The sequence below is a fragment of the Pleurodeles waltl genome, chromosome 2_2 (genome assembly GCF_031143425.1).
Source record: "Pleurodeles waltl isolate 20211129_DDA chromosome 2_2, aPleWal1.hap1.20221129, whole genome shotgun sequence".
Taxonomy (NCBI): Eukaryota; Metazoa; Chordata; class Amphibia; order Caudata; family Salamandridae; genus Pleurodeles; species Pleurodeles waltl.
In genome coordinates, this window is record NC_090439.1 from 63,567,824 (window position 1) to 63,586,646 (window position 18,823).

General features: G+C 42.5%; 1 protein-coding gene across 1 annotated transcript in view; it reads right to left on the bottom strand.

Annotated features, from left to right (window-relative positions):
* Positions 1 to 18,010, bottom strand: part of LPCAT1 (lysophosphatidylcholine acyltransferase 1) — a 510,913-nt gene extending 492,903 nt beyond the window's left edge. Inside the window, exon 1 of the mRNA XM_069219452.1 lies at positions 17,191 to 18,010. Coding sequence (XP_069075553.1) covers positions 17,191 to 17,316 — 126 coding nt within the window. The 5' untranslated portion in view covers positions 17,317 to 18,010. The remainder of the gene's footprint in view (positions 1 to 17,190) is intronic.
* Between the last annotated feature and the right edge of the window lie 813 nt (positions 18,011 to 18,823).

The window sequence follows — 18,823 nt, forward strand, 5'->3', positions numbered from 1 at the left end:
GAGTCGTGGAAAACGAAAGCGTTGTTTCACTTTCGTTTTTCACAACCTCGTGGTTCCGGACTCGTTCTTCCGGGTGTTTCCTGCGTACTGAGGTTCTCATCCTTCCTCCATTTCACTTCAAGAAGGTTGAAATCTCCTCCCACTCTGCATTTCACTGTCTGAGACAAGCAGCTGTGCAACCTGATGCAACATCTACAAACGTGGGACATAATAAGGTTTGTGATTTTTCTTAGAGGCTCAAATGTAGTTTTGGTTCACACACTGCTCTCCTGACAAGAATAGGATCATCGAAACTGCCTAGGGCGGTGCTATTTTTAGGGTTGAGTGCAAGAGCTTTAGCCCGCTATTCTCTCTCTTTGGGCATTGGACCACGCATACTGCACACGCACACCCATCAGTTTCATTGGTTTGTGGGCTTGCCTTTTTAAAAAATTGCTTTATTTCATTTGTGAAAGGCATGTATAGGTCTTTTCTGGTGTTTAGCCCTCCTCGAGTGCACCGGCCAACTAATGAAAACATGTTTTCCACATGGCTTCTGGACTACTTTTTCTTTTCATTTCCTATGCAATGCGATCTTGCTGGGCAGTAGTCGAGCGCTTTGCAGGACATCGACCCAGTTACATGGAAAATTGCATAAATGCTGATTCGTTTGACAGCGAGCGAAGTTCGGTTTCCTTTTGTGTGCTCCTTCATGTTCATGCTGTTGCGCTTTAAATCAGCTTGCTTATATAAAATTGTATTACTTTTCATTTTCAATTTATGTGGCAATAAAAGTCAGGTTAGGACTTCACAACGCTAATAGCTGTAAGTCGAGCAAACATGAGACCCATTGCATTGCAAATGCTTGTTTTTTGGTCTGTGCTCAGTTGCACACAGAGCTCCATTTTGATCAGTTTCTTTCTGTGACCACATATGAGGGTGGGATTTAGGTTACAACAGAAAATCTGATTTTTGTCTTTTAACGTAAACAGAAGTTCTCGCCTCCAGTAGAAAAGAAGCACAACTTAACAAAATGTAATATGCTGCTGAGTAGCAATTCTGTGTAAATTGTCACAGATCATAACAAATACTACTGTCCCCTCCCCAGGTAGTCAAGGTAAGCCAGCCCCTAAGGTCTCTCTCCTCTAGCCCATTTACGCACACACCTTAACACAGTTTTCCCGTATTACAGCTCCCTTCTACTCCCACCATACAATATTGACACTGTAAAAAAGAGCCGCTCAAGCAGAAATCGCGCCCAGTAGAGTCCCTTCTTAAGACAGAGAAGGAGCTCAACTGACACTTTCCTTGCGGTTGGTATGCATATTTCCATAAATGATGCAGTACCTGCAGCGCAGCGGAGGATTTCAACCAAGCCATTGTCAATTATTCATTAGAAATGGCTATAGCAACGTACATGGCTTAATGCAACCAAGTGCCACTTATCAGTAAAAGGAATGCTACTCAACACAAGTTTTCCTGAGAACATAAAACACAAAAAGTAAAACAGACTGAGGCCTGCAACTCCTGCTTGAAGGTAATTCTAAATGAAATTTCCCTTTCCAGTGGTCTGAGCCTGCCTCTTGTATACAGATCTCTTACTGTTTACTAGAAGGTGGATGCCAATCATTTCCTTTCGGTAGAGACACAATACTGATTTTTGTATTAGGTCACCACATTCTTGAATACCACTTGCAGCGAAGTTTGCTAAAAATAGGGGTGCCGTTAAAAACTGGGGGAAAGTGAGTGATTACCATGGCTGTAAAACATAATTCATGCAGGCAACCAATTTAGTCCCATGCCTTGAGATGGGCCTTCAGAGAGCCCTGGTTTTTCAGCAGGCTGTAACTAGAGTTCTGGGACATGTAATTTCAATTTTCTCATTGTTCACATGGGCCCATTCACTTGAGCTTGCTTACTAAACAGGAGAATAAATAAGGTCACCGGGTGACTGGAGCTCACCAAGAATTCAACCACAGATGTCAAATGTCAAGCAAAATCCTAATCTGCTTCTTATTCTTTCTACAGGGAAATTATGAAATTATGTTTTCTTTTCTTTATCTGACAAATTATAAATATCTGCAGAAATCTGGTTCACACAGTTTATCATTTGTGCACGCTCTAGAGTTGTCAGTAAAACGTAACGCCTAATGGAAATTTAGAGGCCGTTTCAATGGAAAATATGCTTTCTGTAAATGGCAGTTTGCTATCACACCCTGGTGTAGTCATATTTGCGACAATGTGCTCCAAAATGTGCTACATGATATAATGTGGACACCGCGATCTCTGTGGTAACCATGGGGACGCGAACGAGGGATTCGAAGGGACGACGGTTGTGAGGAGAGCGGGTTGACGATGGATGAGGCGTTCATGTGAATAAACTTGGGTTTAACCAAAAGTTTTTTTCGACTATGCTTGTTTTTGGTGTTTACCTACCTTCCCACACACACCATTACCGCTCTCCTGCTGAATGGGCGTGACTCATTTGCCACACTCTTTCTTTGCGTGACGCTTGGATTTTTTTCACAATCCCTCCGACTCCATGTAACACGGAAGGCTGCACCCTCACTCTGAAAAGTGTTCCAGCACTACTGATCAGTTACGTCAACCACTGCATACGCTGTACACCTACAACTCTCCACTGTTTACGTTTATGAAGAACCAAGCACTTAGCTAATAAGAACAGTTGTATAATTCTCAGAATTAGAAAAGGAGTTTGTAAACCTCACAAACTCGCGACATTGTGGAAAATCAAACACTCGAGGTAAACCATGCCTTGAACATCCTTTTTCCCATCCCCCGTGTGGGATTATTATGGCATAATCTTATGTAGTTGTATTTTTTTTGTTTTGTTTTTTTACACAAATTATGAATATTAAGCAGAACCATTTTGGTAGGGCTGAATAGGGAGAAATGTGACATAAATTGTCACAAAGGCACACTTCCGTGTTGATGGGCATAGCGAAAAGCATTTCAATACTTTGCAAAGTTCTCCATTGACCTTCATGGATGTTCTAAACATTTTTTGCAGCTTCACCCACCCCTAGATTTCAATTATGCCATGCAAACATAAGATGAAGGGGGAAAGGGCCAAAATGGCAACCTAACAAATGTTAACCAATTAAAGTTTTGTCTATTTATAGTTTTAAAAAATGGAAGTCAAATGCCAGATTTCCCAGTCTGGAAATCTGGACTATGAAATGGTGTGATATAGCACAGCTCTCTGCAAAAAAGCTGAAATGAAGAACCACGTTTCAAATAAGCGCAGCACCAGTTTCAACTGTCCATTCTCTGTCACCATTCACCAATCTTTGCTCTTACACCTGCTGAATCAAAAATAGAAATCATTGCAAGCTCCTTAACTTTAAATTATTAAGTGATATAATTAAGTGCAACGCCTTTATTTCTGATTCAGTTCCGTTTTTTGTATTTAACTGTACATTTCAACTGCAATCTGTACTTCAATTGGATTAAATTGTTTTCACTAATATTGTACAATGATACTCGTTCACTGAACTTTTGGATTAATCAAGAATTTAAATTGTGGGGAAATTAAAAAAAAAAAACACCTCACATTCAAATTAGAAAATTTGATTTTTGGGGTACTAAAAGAGGGAAGGTATGAAGGGGGACACGACTAGGACACGAAACGCTGTCAAAAGAGACTGTAATGTAAGAGAGGTAGTACATTAAAGTTTTTTTGTCGCTTATGTCAGCTGCTTTATGAATCATTTTCTTGACATGGTCACTTAATTTACGGTAATAAATCATTTCACTCTGAGCATGATGAAATAACGTAAGAAACAAATCTTACACAAATCATTTTTTTCTTCTCTAGCACACACCACACTCCATATAGCTAATGACAAACTTATGGACCAGTTAAAAAAAAAAAAAAAAGGGGGCTTGCTCCGTTCAAAAGCCTTTTTAGAAAGTCTCATTGTTTCCCATTAGTTCCCTGGAGAGGTTTGTTTATTCCAGTGTATGGGGGAAAGCAACATTTATTTTAAATATGTCTACCACTGGTTGTTGTTACTGTCCTATTGTGGTGCATTTTAACCTTACTCAGGCCTATAAAAACACCTAAAATACATTTATTTACACATAAGATCAATAACATACACACAGTACATTTCTGTGTAATTATCTAATGACACATAGCCCAGTCATGTGATACAGACACAGAATCCACAGTTTCAGTGTACACTGTGTGTGTGTTGCACTCAACTACTTTATGGGTATTGTCACTAGAGACAAGGGCATCAAGTTCAGATGGTATTAACCATTAACTCAAGGATGCAGTCCAGATGATAGCTTCGTAACTTTTGTTCAAACTTTTAAAATGTATACAAATACATTGTATCCACTACCTATATAGATACCCTATCAGTAGACACAATTACTCTCCAATAAAAGGGCTTATTTGCAACTTCTGTAGCACTTATAAGTGACGGTACTCAAGGCTAAGATAAAAATTCATCAATATTAGATTGATCTCTTAACCTGAGGTTGCTGAATCAAACTTGCCACTCAGTACTCCGGTGTTCCCTGTTACGCAGTCACTGAAGCGTGTACCAATAAATAATGGCCTTATTACGACCTTGACAGAGGGGTTTTCCTCCATCACAAATGTGGCGGATATTCCGTCCGCCGTATTACGATCCCATTATATTAAATAGAGATCGTAATACGGAGGATGGGATAACCATTACATTTGTGATGGAGGGAACCTCTTCATCAAGGTCATAATAAGGCCCCAAGTCTCCCGGCCGATGGACAGTTTTCCATTTTCTGATATGGCTCTGCATAGTTTATGCCTAAGCAATAGTTGAAGGAAAGCCACCATGGGATGCGCAACACTCTCCATCGGCTTATCTTCCTGTTGTCGCGTAGGCTCTCATTATTCTAATGAGACTACTGGATTTTGAGTGGCAGAATCGCCCGCGGAGTGGGAGACTAAATCTAACCCACTGCGGGTGACACCTGTTGCTCCAATCCAGGTTTTGCTCCGGCTAACTAGCAGTGCCTCATCTCTCCCCAAGGATAGGGATAACTGGGCAGCCGAGCGCATGACATACTTGGTTTCTCAGGGAAGCCGTGGTCACTCAGGTCTCATCTGTTTCTCTCAGTTACCTTAGTCTCATATATAAATGACAAACAGAGGCAATATATGTTTTAATAATGACTTTAATAAAACGACTGCATCTTAGCAGAGCATGAGCTGCAATAACCAGGACGACACAGCATGACAGTATTAAAATTGTGACGAGGACAGTGAAGCATAAACACAACGCTATCATATTGTCACTATGGTCAATAGACTAACTCCTACCTAGGCTATGATAGAGCACAGCATGTTAAGCTCTAATTCTGCACTTCGGGTTCCCATGGGAAGGCATCATCCCCGATACCTGAGCAAAGGCCTGCGGTCTTCGTTGGCATCTGTAGCGAAGCATTCAGCAATCAGCATACAGTTGTGGTTCTCTGGCTGGAATCTCCCTCTAACGTGTAAGGGACAAGGAAGTGTTTTTATAACAACACAGCTGATGTTCTGAGAAAATGTCTCTAGTAAGGATGTGTGTTTTCTACGAATGTTGGAGACTAAACTTCTACCATGTTCACCGACAATGTACCGTGCTGTAGCCTTGGAAGAAGCACAGAGTGAGCAAGAATGTCTTGTTTGAGAACAGAGTGCTGGCCTAGGCAAAAACAGTTCGGTAAACAGAAAATAAAACAAGACCGTAAAAGTGGCTATTGGAACAATAATAAAATAAAGCTGAATAAAATATATCTAGGTTAAAGTGCACAGCGGCTTGGCCTAGTGTGTTAAAGTAACATGCATTGAGCTATAGCTAAAATGGCTACACAACACTGTAAGCAACTAGGCTGCATTGCTCCACAAGGAGCACAAGGAGCACTGGCACAACAGGGTCTGCCCTTGCATTGAGTGCTAAGGATTAATCTACAGAAACTAGCACAAAATGATAGTTTATGGTAAAATCATCTAGTAAGGTAGCTTTGCCTAACACAACTCATAAAAAATGCAAAATGATACTCCGTTTGTAAGTTTTATATAATGGAAATAAATTAAATGCTTATTTTTATTTCTTTTTATTTGAGAAAGAAAAAATAAATGTATATTACTTTTTTCCTATATTGCATTGTAGTATAAACAATACAAAAGTAAGGCAGGACACCCCAATAACCTCGTGGTTCCACCTATTATGCACCTCCTCACCTAACCGTGACGACGACGACCAAACAAGTAATTTCTAGTTAGAGCTATAGTTGTCTTCAAATACTCTCCCTCTCTGCCCGTTTTATACCCTGAGTTTTAGTCTCCCTCCTCTGTGCAGATTTTGGCAATCCGACACAAGCCTGTACCAGTTTGTTCTCAACAAGCAACCAAAAATAACCAACTTCAAAACAATTTTTCTTTGCGATGAGCCAGTGTGAATTTCAGACGGAAAGAAGCGTGTCTTAGCAGGGATGACCAGAAGCGGTTCGAACCACACAGACGTCACACTGGAACGCGGGGCAAATAGGTGGAATGTACCCTTCGCATGTATAGACCAGAAATAGGAGGAGACGAGAGCTGTAATGGCATGACTGGGTGGCAACAGCGTATGCCCATGAACACTGCCCTGACAGGAAAGTAGTTCAATCACATACTCACTGGCCTGGCGAATAAGCACAGAAACTAAACAGTGAGACACAACCCCTTCAACTGTGCCAGATTTCAGTAGTCAAGACCCAACCCTTTTTCAAATCTTTTCAGTAAAAGAAGCTCAGCAGGTTTGCCACGTAATGCGTTCCTATCCCAGTAACTGACTGGCCACTAACTGGTCAGATGTCGTTAGTATAGAAGTTGACTTTCTGTTGTCAGCTGGATGCCTTTTACGAAACTGTAACTTCATAAATATTTCCTTTCTTTTTCATATAATGCCCCTGAGAGCGCAGGTAGAGATTTCAAAAGCTGCAGCAAGGCTAAAAGGCGGACTGTGTTAGCACCAAACGTGCTACAAATCAAATGGCACGTGCTGGTCAGGAAACAATAAATGCAAACCGGCTTCTCCGGATTGCATTCCAGAAATGGTAGGTGCATCTTATTAGCAGCTGGTCTCTCGCCCAAAGGTCAAATTAACCAAAATAAACATAGGGAAAGCAAAGCCGTTTCAAGATGATATATCAGCCATTTAAAACACATGCATTTGCAACGTATGCCTTTAAGTGCAGGGAGATGCCATGATTTACTGTTACACAAAGCAATGCTCGTGGTCACTTTACTTTCAGATGTTCTACTGGGTACAAGGCTGTCCGTAGCTAAGAATGGGCAAGGAATGGAAGATGCCAACTGGAGCATTGAACAAAAAATAATAATCTTTGCCCGTGACAAGCTCTTTTTTTTCATAAGAGCAGCCGATCAGTAAATGGGAGCTGAATGGCTTATATATGACACCATTGGTAAAGGATATTAAGATGACATTCCAAAATGGCACCTCTAGTTGTGAGCAAGACTATATTATTTTTATTTTACTAACCGCAGGCATGGGGGAGTTACTGAAGATCAGGTGGGAGGGAAGCAACTGAGAGGTAATAATAATTAAAAGCTGTGGTGGATGAGCAGCACATTAAGCGAACCCGCAGGGATGAGCGTGCGGCAGAGGCCATTGCCACATGGGTGGGGGGAGGGGGAAGATATTTTAGAAGATAGTGGACCCCCACTGCCGATAACTCACAGTGCTGGATGCAATGGGTCACCAGTTCAGATCCTGCGGTGAGTAGATAGTCGAGTTAAGACCTCACAGGAGAGCAGTGGGGGATATTGGTCCATTGTTTAAGTATTATGGTACTGTATGCGACTTGACTGCCACAATTACATCATTATGAATGCTGACATGTAAAATTGGAATAAAGAAATGTATAAAACAAATTATAAATAATTAAAAGCCAGGCAGAAGAAGCAATGGATGGGTTAGGGTGGGGGCAGCAAGGAGTCTGTGGGGTGAGGGAGACACTGTGGGGCTAAAAATACATGAAGGAGAAAGCAAGTGCGGGGAGGAGGAATCCAAGGATTGGGGGGGAGGAGGGTAGCAACAGAAGGAGATCCTGAAAACATATGAGTGCTTAATGAAAAAGGAAAAATAGTTCCCTAAATGGGAGCAGTGGAAGTGTACAAGTCAGCCAATCAAAAAGGATAATAGAGTCTTTGCTTCCAGGGAGCAACAAGCACAAGAACTGAAAGGAAAGCCATCAACTAAGAGGAAAGCAAATTATTTTGACTAGAAAACAAAGGAATGCAAAGGGCTGAACCAAATCCAACTCCATCCACTGGTACTGCAAAAATAGGTCTTTTGACAACAGGGAGCTAAAAGAATATTGTCTCTGTAGATAATGTCTACAAAGGAAGAAGAAAAATGAGACCTGACATGGCTTCCTGTCATGCTGATGGGAGAAAAGGGAGGATGACTCTGCTCCTACATTCATGCTCGCACTCACTGTAGCAGGCTCCATGATCCGTGAACACACTGCAGAAGAACATCTACTAATCACTTTGCTAGCATGCAATTAAACTGTATAGTAAAACTAAAAAAATGCATTTGAAAGCAGATTCAAAAGTAAAACCTGAAGCTTTATCCTTAATCTTTTCAATAATACTTTTTTTTTTAACAGTCAGCATTTCAATGAGCATAAGCAATTCTTCACAGTACCATCAATGTTACTACAATGAGTTTTGGAAGCTACAGCTCAAAAACATCACAACAAAGGATGATAACTTATGCATTGTTGTGACATAACAAGCCAAATACATAGATTGTTCAAGGTGGGTCCGAGTTTAAATCTTATACGCAGAGCATTGAGAAACCACCAACACTCAGTTCTCAAGCCCAATGTGGCTAGAATGATCGTTTTTTGGGTGGGGTGTAGTGGTGGGTGGCAGAATTGTTTCCACCCCCCACCCAAGAATACACCCTCCCAATTCAATAACCAAAAACAATAAATAAGTAACCCAGGACCTAGTCACCAGTCACAATTAAGACCGCTCATCACAACGTGGTTTAAGTGCTCCCGTCAGCAGGTTACGCCCACCATGGCCTCTAGGAGCTGGGGTGCACCCGATGAGGAAGCATACCACTACTACAGTGGGTTGGGATCACTGAAAAAGAAATAACTAATGAGTTTAAATCCCCTATCAACCAGTCTATGAACATTTTTAATTACTATAGTTGGGCGACCTAGTAACTTGACTCTGGATTTATAATACAGGGATGGCACAGGATGCATCCGAAAAAAGCTTGAAAGATTTTGTTCCCAATCTTATGTTTACTATACTTCAAGTCATGCTCAAGTCGCAATATAAGTCACAACATACTAAATAAGGATAAAAATACAAATATATTTCGTTTCATTTTGCTTTATTACATAATATTGAATCTCAAAAATTAGTTCTTCTCCATTTAATTACAATCCACTGCCCTCCTACCATACGACCCTTCCAAGGAACTCACCCAGTTATCTGATCGTACACACAAACCCACATTAACCTACTAAAATTACAACGCTCTTGGCACCCCAAAATAAATACCCTGATTGAACCTACTTAACAGTTGGCCATGTCTAATAAATTCTGTTATTCCACATGGCCCACAAGTATGTCAAATACACAAATTTCAGCCTTGTTTGCCATGTGGATTAACTATGCATGTGAGAGGGAGGATCTATGCCCAAAATATTCCTTACTGGTTCCAATACCAGGTTGAACGTCTTCTGTATAACATACTGGCACAAACAGAAGCGCTTGAAAAGAAATCTCAGATAAGGTTATTGACATCATTGAGGCCCATGGAGCTTCTGTTTTTATAGATGATTACCAATGGCTGCAAGTCTCATTTAACTGACCTAGTTATTTTGAAGCTCACAAGAGTCTCAAAACTGAATTCCAGAGTACCGTCCAAGTAGACTTACGACTCTAGATTTAAAGTAATCTTCCAGAGAGCCTACACCTCCTCTGCTTTTTAGATGTGATGGAACAAGCCCACCACAAAGTGTTTGCTTTTGCAAGATCTGTTTGAACGATTTCTCCAGCTTCGAACTTCATTCTACACAATAATAAAGTTGCTATATAGGTAAGGTTTAGGTTTCTAGCCTCTAGATCTCTTTCTTTTTCTCACCAATTAAATTTTCTATCCTTTCTCTGGCCTGGCTCTTTTGTTTTGAGTCTCTGGTTTCGCAGAAATTGGTTTCTAGTAAGGGCGAACTGTGCCCTTGAAGTAAAGACATGTAAAAGAGCTCTGAATCTTTGTAAAACGTAAATGTATTAATCTGCCCGTTTTATTCTGATTATAAAAAGACAGTCTCCGGATAGAAGCGATTTCTTGAAATCGCTAGCATCCAGGGAATACTATCTCTTGACATCTAAGATGTGGGTGCCAAAATGCTCTCTCTTCTTCAAATCACTTTTTTTTACTACAGCTTCCACCAGGTAGGTCCCACAGTAAAGTGTCTACTTAGGATAAGGCAAACTGGGGCATTACCGATGTGAAATGCATTAAGATTTCACAACGTACGCGACTTTGAGGCATCATCTAATTCAATGGCTCACTGTAGCAGGTTTTCCTCTTTATTATCCAATGAGGATACTTTACAGCACCTTCAATCCTAGGTTGAAGAGCTGAGCAAGATTCAATGTCCACTAGTTAAAACTTTGGGAAAACCCAGCTCATCGACCCCACTGTTTCTGATCCTGCTTATGGCACAGTTTTTTTTTCCACGATCTCCATCCAAATTTAATTGAGAGTGCACTAAATATGGTGAACAGTAAGGAATTGAAAATAACTTGTTCCCACAGGTTTGGAAGCATAAAGCTTCTCTGAAGAGACTTTCCTCATACCAAACAAAGTAGAGGCTCATATCATATGCAGTTTGAGTCGCAGGTCAGCTGTGAAGAGGCAATCTGCAATGCAGATAATCTGGTCTGAACTGTTATTTGTACTTAATGATGAATTATGATGTGTGGTTTGTTAATCAGTCTTAGTAAATAAAGAGAGGCAGACGTGTTAATTACCAAATAGCTGGGTGTCCTTAATTGGCCTGCGGATTAATGTGATCACTGCCTGCATCATGGAATGTGGCAGCAGCTGAGGGTTATATAAAATAGAGTAGTGTGCAACTACACACTAGTACGTTCAATCTTTGCTACATAAATCTGGTAAATTTCCCAGGGTTTCAGGAGCAGACTTTTACAAACCCTTCTTCCAATCTGCCATAAACAGCTGCCACATGGCATTTGCCCATGTGTCTTCTTTGTCAATGAGTTCACAGTATTAAAAGTAAGCCTTTTTGCCTTAGTAGAAAGCTGTATCTTATGATGGGTGAATCCACCCTTCTTTTTGCTGTACAAAATAAAGCCGGGGGGGGGGGGGGGGGAGGATTTCAAATGGTGTGTGATCTAACGTTCTATTGTTGTACACTGGAGTTAACCCCTCCCGAAGGTCAAAATACCCATCCTAGAAAAGGTGTCATTAATTAACCAAATAAGTTTCCAAAAGGCTCTCAGTGGGTAGTGCTGCAGTCAATGTGCCCCTACAGAAATCTCCTTTACCTTCCGCTTCTATGTCCTTCTCACTGTGGCCGTGTAGTCCACGGTCACTTCCACAGGTAACGCAGAGCCAAACTGCTCTTAATTTTCTTAGCCACAAAACTAGTTCTTCTTGGCCTCAAACCACAGCGTTTCTTGTAAGCTCAGCTGTCAAGGCCAGCAGACTACATACAGCTCGAATGATGGGAGACAGTATCTCAATCAATCCAACACACCAGTGGGATAACCAAAGGGGCAAAAGGCAGTGCTTGTCTGATATTTCTTTATTTAGTATTAATGTAGGTACATTGAAATTTAAGACAATATGCCTTTAGAAACATGGGAACAGAGGACACTGCTTCCATGACATGAACTGAAAGATGAAAAGGAGCAACGCATGTGACATCATAGGTCATAAAAATATAATTTATCCAAAGCCACAATGGTGCCGAGAAGCCCTTAACTGCATCGTACTTATAACTAATTAAAGGTGATTAATATGTCTCTACAAGGCTATGAAAAACAAAATACTAAAAACATAGGTAAGAGTAGGATAATGTGCAGAACAAAGGCTGGGTTTGGGTTTCCTCCTACGAAGGAGGATCTTTACATTCAGTGTTGTGTGGACCCTTCTGCATGGTCATCTTTGCACTCGGACTAGCTGCTGGGACGGTTACATAGACCATTACAGTAAAATAAATTTCAATGGTCTGCTTTTTTTTCACAGGAAGCTTTTATTTCTGACTTGGACAGTTAGTCTGGCTTAGTCGCCACCCGACTTTACCACTTTTTCTGGTAAGTTGTGTGTTCTGTATTTGGTCATAACATCCAAACCTGTAGGACTGCTCTCACTTACCTGGTACAATGCCTAGCTGTTGCCATGGTCATGGATTGTGCCGTACAGTAACATTAGGTCACTGGTGCTGGAGATACAAATGTTGGGTCCTTACAACTTAACTCTTGTTCTCTACTAAGCTTTCTGAAAATGAAGATCAACTACCAGAATCTCAAAAAGATCAGAAGCTGACGCAGCACCTGACAGCTGCAGTGTTATTTGCCTGAAGTAACATTGGTGCCGCAGAATGCTTCTGGTTGGCAACGACACCCAACCCTAAGCCTTACTCCAGCTGTGAGCCACCATGCATGTAGTCCATATTTCGATCTAACAACCAATCAAGCCATACTCTGACACCCCCAAACACAGGCCCACATATGCCACACTACCAGCCTTATAGAAGGACTAGCCCCAATCTCCACTTATACGCTCAGGTGTCAAGTGTCACTGTCCTGTGCCACCATTGACAGGCATTCCTATTTCCTTATTCATGTTTTTCAGCATATAGTACCACAACAAAGGTAACAATCACTGGTTACATACATATACTTTTTAACATCTCACACCACAACAAAAAGATATGACAACCATTAAGATAGGGCCCCATTCAAATCACATAGCAGTGATGAGGGTCAGATACTATTAAAAAAGGACGTTGAAGGGCATCTTTAACCAGGGTGTATATTTATCTGTCATGGACTTCTGTGAATGACCATCACTGATGCCATTGCTTCGCCTCACTAAGTGGGAAGAACAAAACTCGGTCTCATATCCAATAGAAACTGAAACAAATTACACAAGGGTGGAAAGCATATTTTCAGGTGTAGCCGTCATCACCATTCGCTTTACTCTGTGGCAACACAATATGGGCCAGAAGAATAAAGCGGCTGGAGCTTTTCGGTGAGTTCAGCCAAACTATGGAACATGCTTCCTGATGAACTTCACCACAAAGCCACCTTTAACTACTACAGAGGAATGCCAAGTTCAGTGGAAGCCAGTCGACAGCAGGATTGTGACAGTGGGTGAAAAGGCAGGCACATTACCAAAACCATTATCCAGTGCTGTACTCCAAAAAAATTACGCAGCAGAAAGAGTCAAGGACATATTCTACTACTCTAGAGGTTCCCACAAAACCTGACCGATTCATCAAGCTTCGAGTCCCATCTAAACTCCTCTATGCGCTCATGGGGGTATAGTGCCAAGAAAACTGTGGCGGTTTCACGGTATACAAGTAGCTTTAACATGACACTTGGCACATAGGCCACAATGCCTTGACACATCTCCTTACACACTTACGAATTTTTTAAGCCTCGAAGGCCTCAGTCTTTTTGCTTTAATACCCACCTAGGAGAAGAGAGAAATCCACGATAAGAGTACAACACGTGTCTTCATCAACGACACTGAAACGCTTCCTACACAGACCACACCATAGACCCACACTCTCTTCCATCCATGCAGATGCACAGGAAGGCATGTTTCACATTCTCAAATGTGCCTCATTTTGGAGTATAAAGAGCTGCATAAATGCAACTACAGTTATCATTTAACAACGTTTCTGGGTTTCTCTTCTTGTGCCAGGTCGGTCTTGAAGGCGCATAGGCCTCGTTAGGGTTGAGAGCCATTTCTGGCTAGGTTCATTATTTCCCTTCCTCCACAGGACAATGAGGCCAGTCCCTCTTCTAATCAGTGATGTGTTGGGGGAACAGATGGGTTAGTTTAAAAGAGGGGGGGGCGGGGACGAGGGCAGATGCATATGTTCACACCCGCAGACATTGATCAATGCTTCCTTGCATGTCGCTGGCATGCAACAACGAATGTCAAGAAGCCACGTGCGCCTAACAAGTAGGCCAGTGACTGGGAGCTGGTGCTTACAGCGCCAGTAATTGAGGCAAATTCTGACATTTCAAATGCGAAATGTATAAAAGTTTATGTGACGGTGCATTTTCTGTGCGTGTCTTTGTGCAGCCCTGCCATTTCTTAGTTGTAGGCAAACCGTTGTTTGCCATCACAGTACACCACACCAGCAACTAGACCTTCAGAAGTATCAATTTAGATGAATTAAGTAAAAAAAAATCATCACCTAAAAGCCACATGCCTGACTGAATGGTGATTTTCAGAATTAAGTTCTCGCTGAAGCACACAGCCAAAAACAATCAATGCTGGCCCATGTCTTCGGAGTAAATTTGCAAAGGAAATAAGGATGAATAAATGTTTTTTTTGTAATGGTGAATCGACCTCTGGGTACAGTAATAAGTGGCTACACATCTGGAAACCTACTAGAACCTGCATTCTGCGAATACCGCCTCGTTTTTTTCTGATTGCTTGAGGAACAGCATGAATTTCATTCGCACATACAACACAACCCCGAGACCCTTCACAAGTGGTTCTTCAACACGGGCCGCGTGAAAATTCACAAGTGGTTCTTCAACACGGGCCGCGTGAAAAGTAAACAGTAAGGATACACGAACTGTAATCCGAAATACTAAGGAAAAAAATGATTTCTAAATCGGAGGTGCTGATTTCGCTAAATATTTCCATAGTTTGAAAATACTAGAACTTCCATAGAAGACGTTCATAACTTGTTTCAAATACGTCATAAGGGTCAACCAGATGTTAATAAAACTGGCATTATTTAGAAAAGCACTTAAATAATAACCACCGCCTGGCTTAACAAGAACCTCACACCCAGGTAGATCAAAAAGCCCCGATGGGTGACTGTGGGCGAGGTTCAAACCGGGAGAATCTGCTGTGGAAATTAATCCCTAATCTCTAATGAGGGCAATACTCGCTGCTACAAAAACACAATTGGCTGCTTCACTGGGGTGACATTTTCCACAAATGTATTTTTACATGTTTGCAAGACCACAGCACGTGGATAACATGAATGTATTAATTCTTCTATTTCACAATTTGCACGTGCACAAAGTTTTCTTCAGTGCCAGTGATTGCTATGACAATGTACGTTTTTTATATTGAAGACAGTTCCAGCAGCTCCCCCAAAAATACAGTTTTACAAAACAAGCATAGACAAAGACAAAAGGCTACCAGCCAACGCCCGGCCTACTATTTTCCAATACCTATTATAGTGTGACACAGGTCTAAAACTACCTTTTTCTGGCCTTGTAAAAATGCCTTACTTTCAGGAGACTAATTAGCCACCACAAGATGCCAATTTGTAACACGCCGGAGAAAACTAAACTTCACATTGCATATATGACTGTTTCCACAGTTGCTACTAAATAATGGAAGAGCTGGAACCAGCCCCAAGGAGCGCTCAGTTCTTGGCCTGTATGATGCACAACATAGTATTGATCGGTGTGCTGGGTCTCCAACAGAGGGGACTTCCATAACGAGGGGTGTGGTAGTCAGGGTTCACCAGAGAAGCAATCAATAGGGCTGATTAAAGGCTGCCCAACAATATGAGAAAAGGGAAACTGGTAATGGCAAAACATCAATCAAACACAGATACTTTAAAAAGCACTATAGACAGATATTCAATGATATGCGTTCATTATTGGTAAACATTCTCACAGTACGTGCCACTGAATACATTTATATAGCAATAAACAGAATAAATATTACAATGTTTAACTAATACAGGAATGCACCGCTGCACTACATGTGTAGCTGCTTGATACCGTTTCCCGAGTCTTATCTGTAACGTGACAGCTTTCTCAATGTGATGAGAAACTGTCTGCAGTTATTTATACTAAAATGAAAAAAGAGGGAAAAGATGATTCCAAACAATTTTTGGTTTGTGGTCAAGGTCAGAGGTTAAGGAACATTTGTTCAATGGGTCAGGAACACTCACAGATGCTAACTTGTGCGCCTGTGCCAGATGGATTTTTTTTCCAGCATGCTTATCACATGACAACACACCAGCCACCCAACTGCCCACATTTAAAGAAACTGTGGACACACCTCTCAGCATCTGTCATTTGTATAAATAAGGCTTGGCGGGCTTCTTTTTAACCGACCCATTCACCTCACTTGTGGTATACTGTTGCAGGACAGCTGTATGTGCACGTCATATTATACTGAAAACATACTGTGAAACAAGGGAATATGTTGTGTTATATTTTAATAAAATCCCTCTGAACTCCCGTCAATTATTTTAATCACTTTTGATATTCTAGTTGGAGGTCTGGACAGGGACTGTCTAATGGAGGCATACACAACGAGTCCAATTTGTGCCCAAGGAGCGTCCAACCTGACAATGTAGCAGCAGTGAAGCCAACTCTAGAGGCAGCAAGTCACAGGCACACTTGGCTGCTGTTCTCCATTCTTGGGTAGGGAGGGCAGTCTCTTCAAGAGGAGGCCCTTGGATTCACGGACGCCAGGCACACGCACTGGTGTGCTCCCTTCCACGGGGCCCCCTGTACACACAGGTGGTCGCTGGGCATCCGAGGGGCGGGCATGTTCATTAAGCATGGGCGCCTGCATTTCAGGCCGGCTAGTCTACATTACGCAGCGAAACCCAACGAGCATCTCGCCTAGCCCTGGACGTAAAGGCAGAGACGAGCCGTCATCGCAACAAGTATGATGTGTACAGGCAGTTGTGGATTAACCACGGATAAGGAGCTCTGCCCTGCGTCATGTAAAATACCGGAGTGCAGTAGAGCAGGGGCTGTATGCAGATATCAAAGGTGCGGGAGTATCTCTGAATGGAATGTGACGTGCGCGTCCGATAGAAAGCCTCGCTGAATGTGGAGGCTACAGGCTGAGTGAAGAGATGGTACACGTTTATTTGCAGAGATGCGCACATACAAGCACAACCACACACATAAAGACGACCTACTTTGGCTTTCTGCAATGGGGTGAAGCGAAGCTCATGCACAAAGGGGTTCCTGACGGGAGGCGCCAGCTCCTGGTCAATGCGACCCCCCAGGCCCGACGAGCACCTCCGGGTCCGGCTCAGCCTCATGACAGACGAAGGCGAGGCGATTCCTCAAACAGAATGTTCAATATATGTGTAAAAAAGGAAGAGACAGTGAAAGCAAAATGGGGGCAAAATGAAACCAAAACTGCAAGGCAAAAAGAGGAGCGCAGGGTGGTCTATCTTTCTACTACGTGATAAAAAAAATTAAAGGAGTCGTAACAGATAAAGGGTTGCTTCGTCGGGGTAGGATGCTCCTGTTGACAGAGCAGCTGCTCCCAAAATGAGAATCAGGGTGAAATGGGAGAGGAGAGAAAAAAATATAATGGACCACAGCAGCCAAAAGCGACAATCGCGCAGGAAAGAAGAGGTTTCTTCTGGAGCTGGGGGCGTTCCCGAGCAAGGATCCCTTCAGTGATGATTACAAAAAATAACAGTGGCGCGCCGAGCCTGGGATAGTGTCGCTTTTCTCGGGGGCAGAGACGGCCCCCGGCAGGGGGGAGGAGCAGCGGGATGGACTCGCCCGCGGCTCATTGGAAAAGCCACCAGGCCCCTCCCCAGCAGCACGATCCGAGGTTGAGCCGGGCTGCAAAGCCCTAGGATTAATGACTCCCTCTCTCCTCCCCCAGCTTCTGCTTTCCGTTGTGTTGTTGCTTCCTGTGAAGCTGCCGCCGCCAGGGCTTCAAGAAGGAGAGGGAGCGTGAGAAGAGGGAGGGGAGGACCCCGCGTCAGGAGGAGGAGCGCAGGCGCAACAGGCTGACGCTCCCGTTCCGGCTTAAGGGGGCGGAGGGGAAACAGGGGCGTCCTTCCCTGCACGCGCCGTCCTAGGCAGCGGGAGCTCGTGTTGAGTCCAGGCTGCCGGGTGCTTTTTGTCTTACATTTTTTCTACTCCGTAGACTGTGTGTTCTACGATACACGAGAGCGCTCCTTGGATTTCAGTCAGTGAGCCGAGCAGAAGATTTGCAGCGGCTAAGTTATTGTGGGCATTATGAGTTGTGTGCATTGTCAATCCGTTTTGGAAATTTAATAGAGACATCCCAACATTAAAAAATGGATACACATTTGTGTTGTGAAGTCGACATTTAGTTACCAAAATGGAAACCAATTAGCAAATGATAGTTGTATAACTTCACACCAGTGCTTTAAATGGACCGCTACTGTCCGGTACCGAGATATTTTAAGAAGGCGGGTACCGGCACTTCTCAATAAAAACGTAATACTATTAATTGGAGAGTACCGGCACTTCTCAGAAACTAGCAGGTACTCTGGTTGAGAGTACCTGCACTTCAATTTTTCCATTTCAAGCACTGCTTCAAACAGAAAAACGTGTGCCGGATCATAAGTCTCCTGCATTTGTTCCTTAAATGCTCGTCCTAGGAGAGGCGAACTAATCAGAATTTAGAATGCACTGCAGGTTGTTTGGATATTTATACCACGACAAGACTGTGAATTAGACTCATCCCTGGTAAAGAGTTCGAACCGTGCCGATTCCCTTCCTCCCCTCGCACTACCTATCGCTTTCTCTTTCCTTCCATCCTTTCTCTTCTCTCTATCT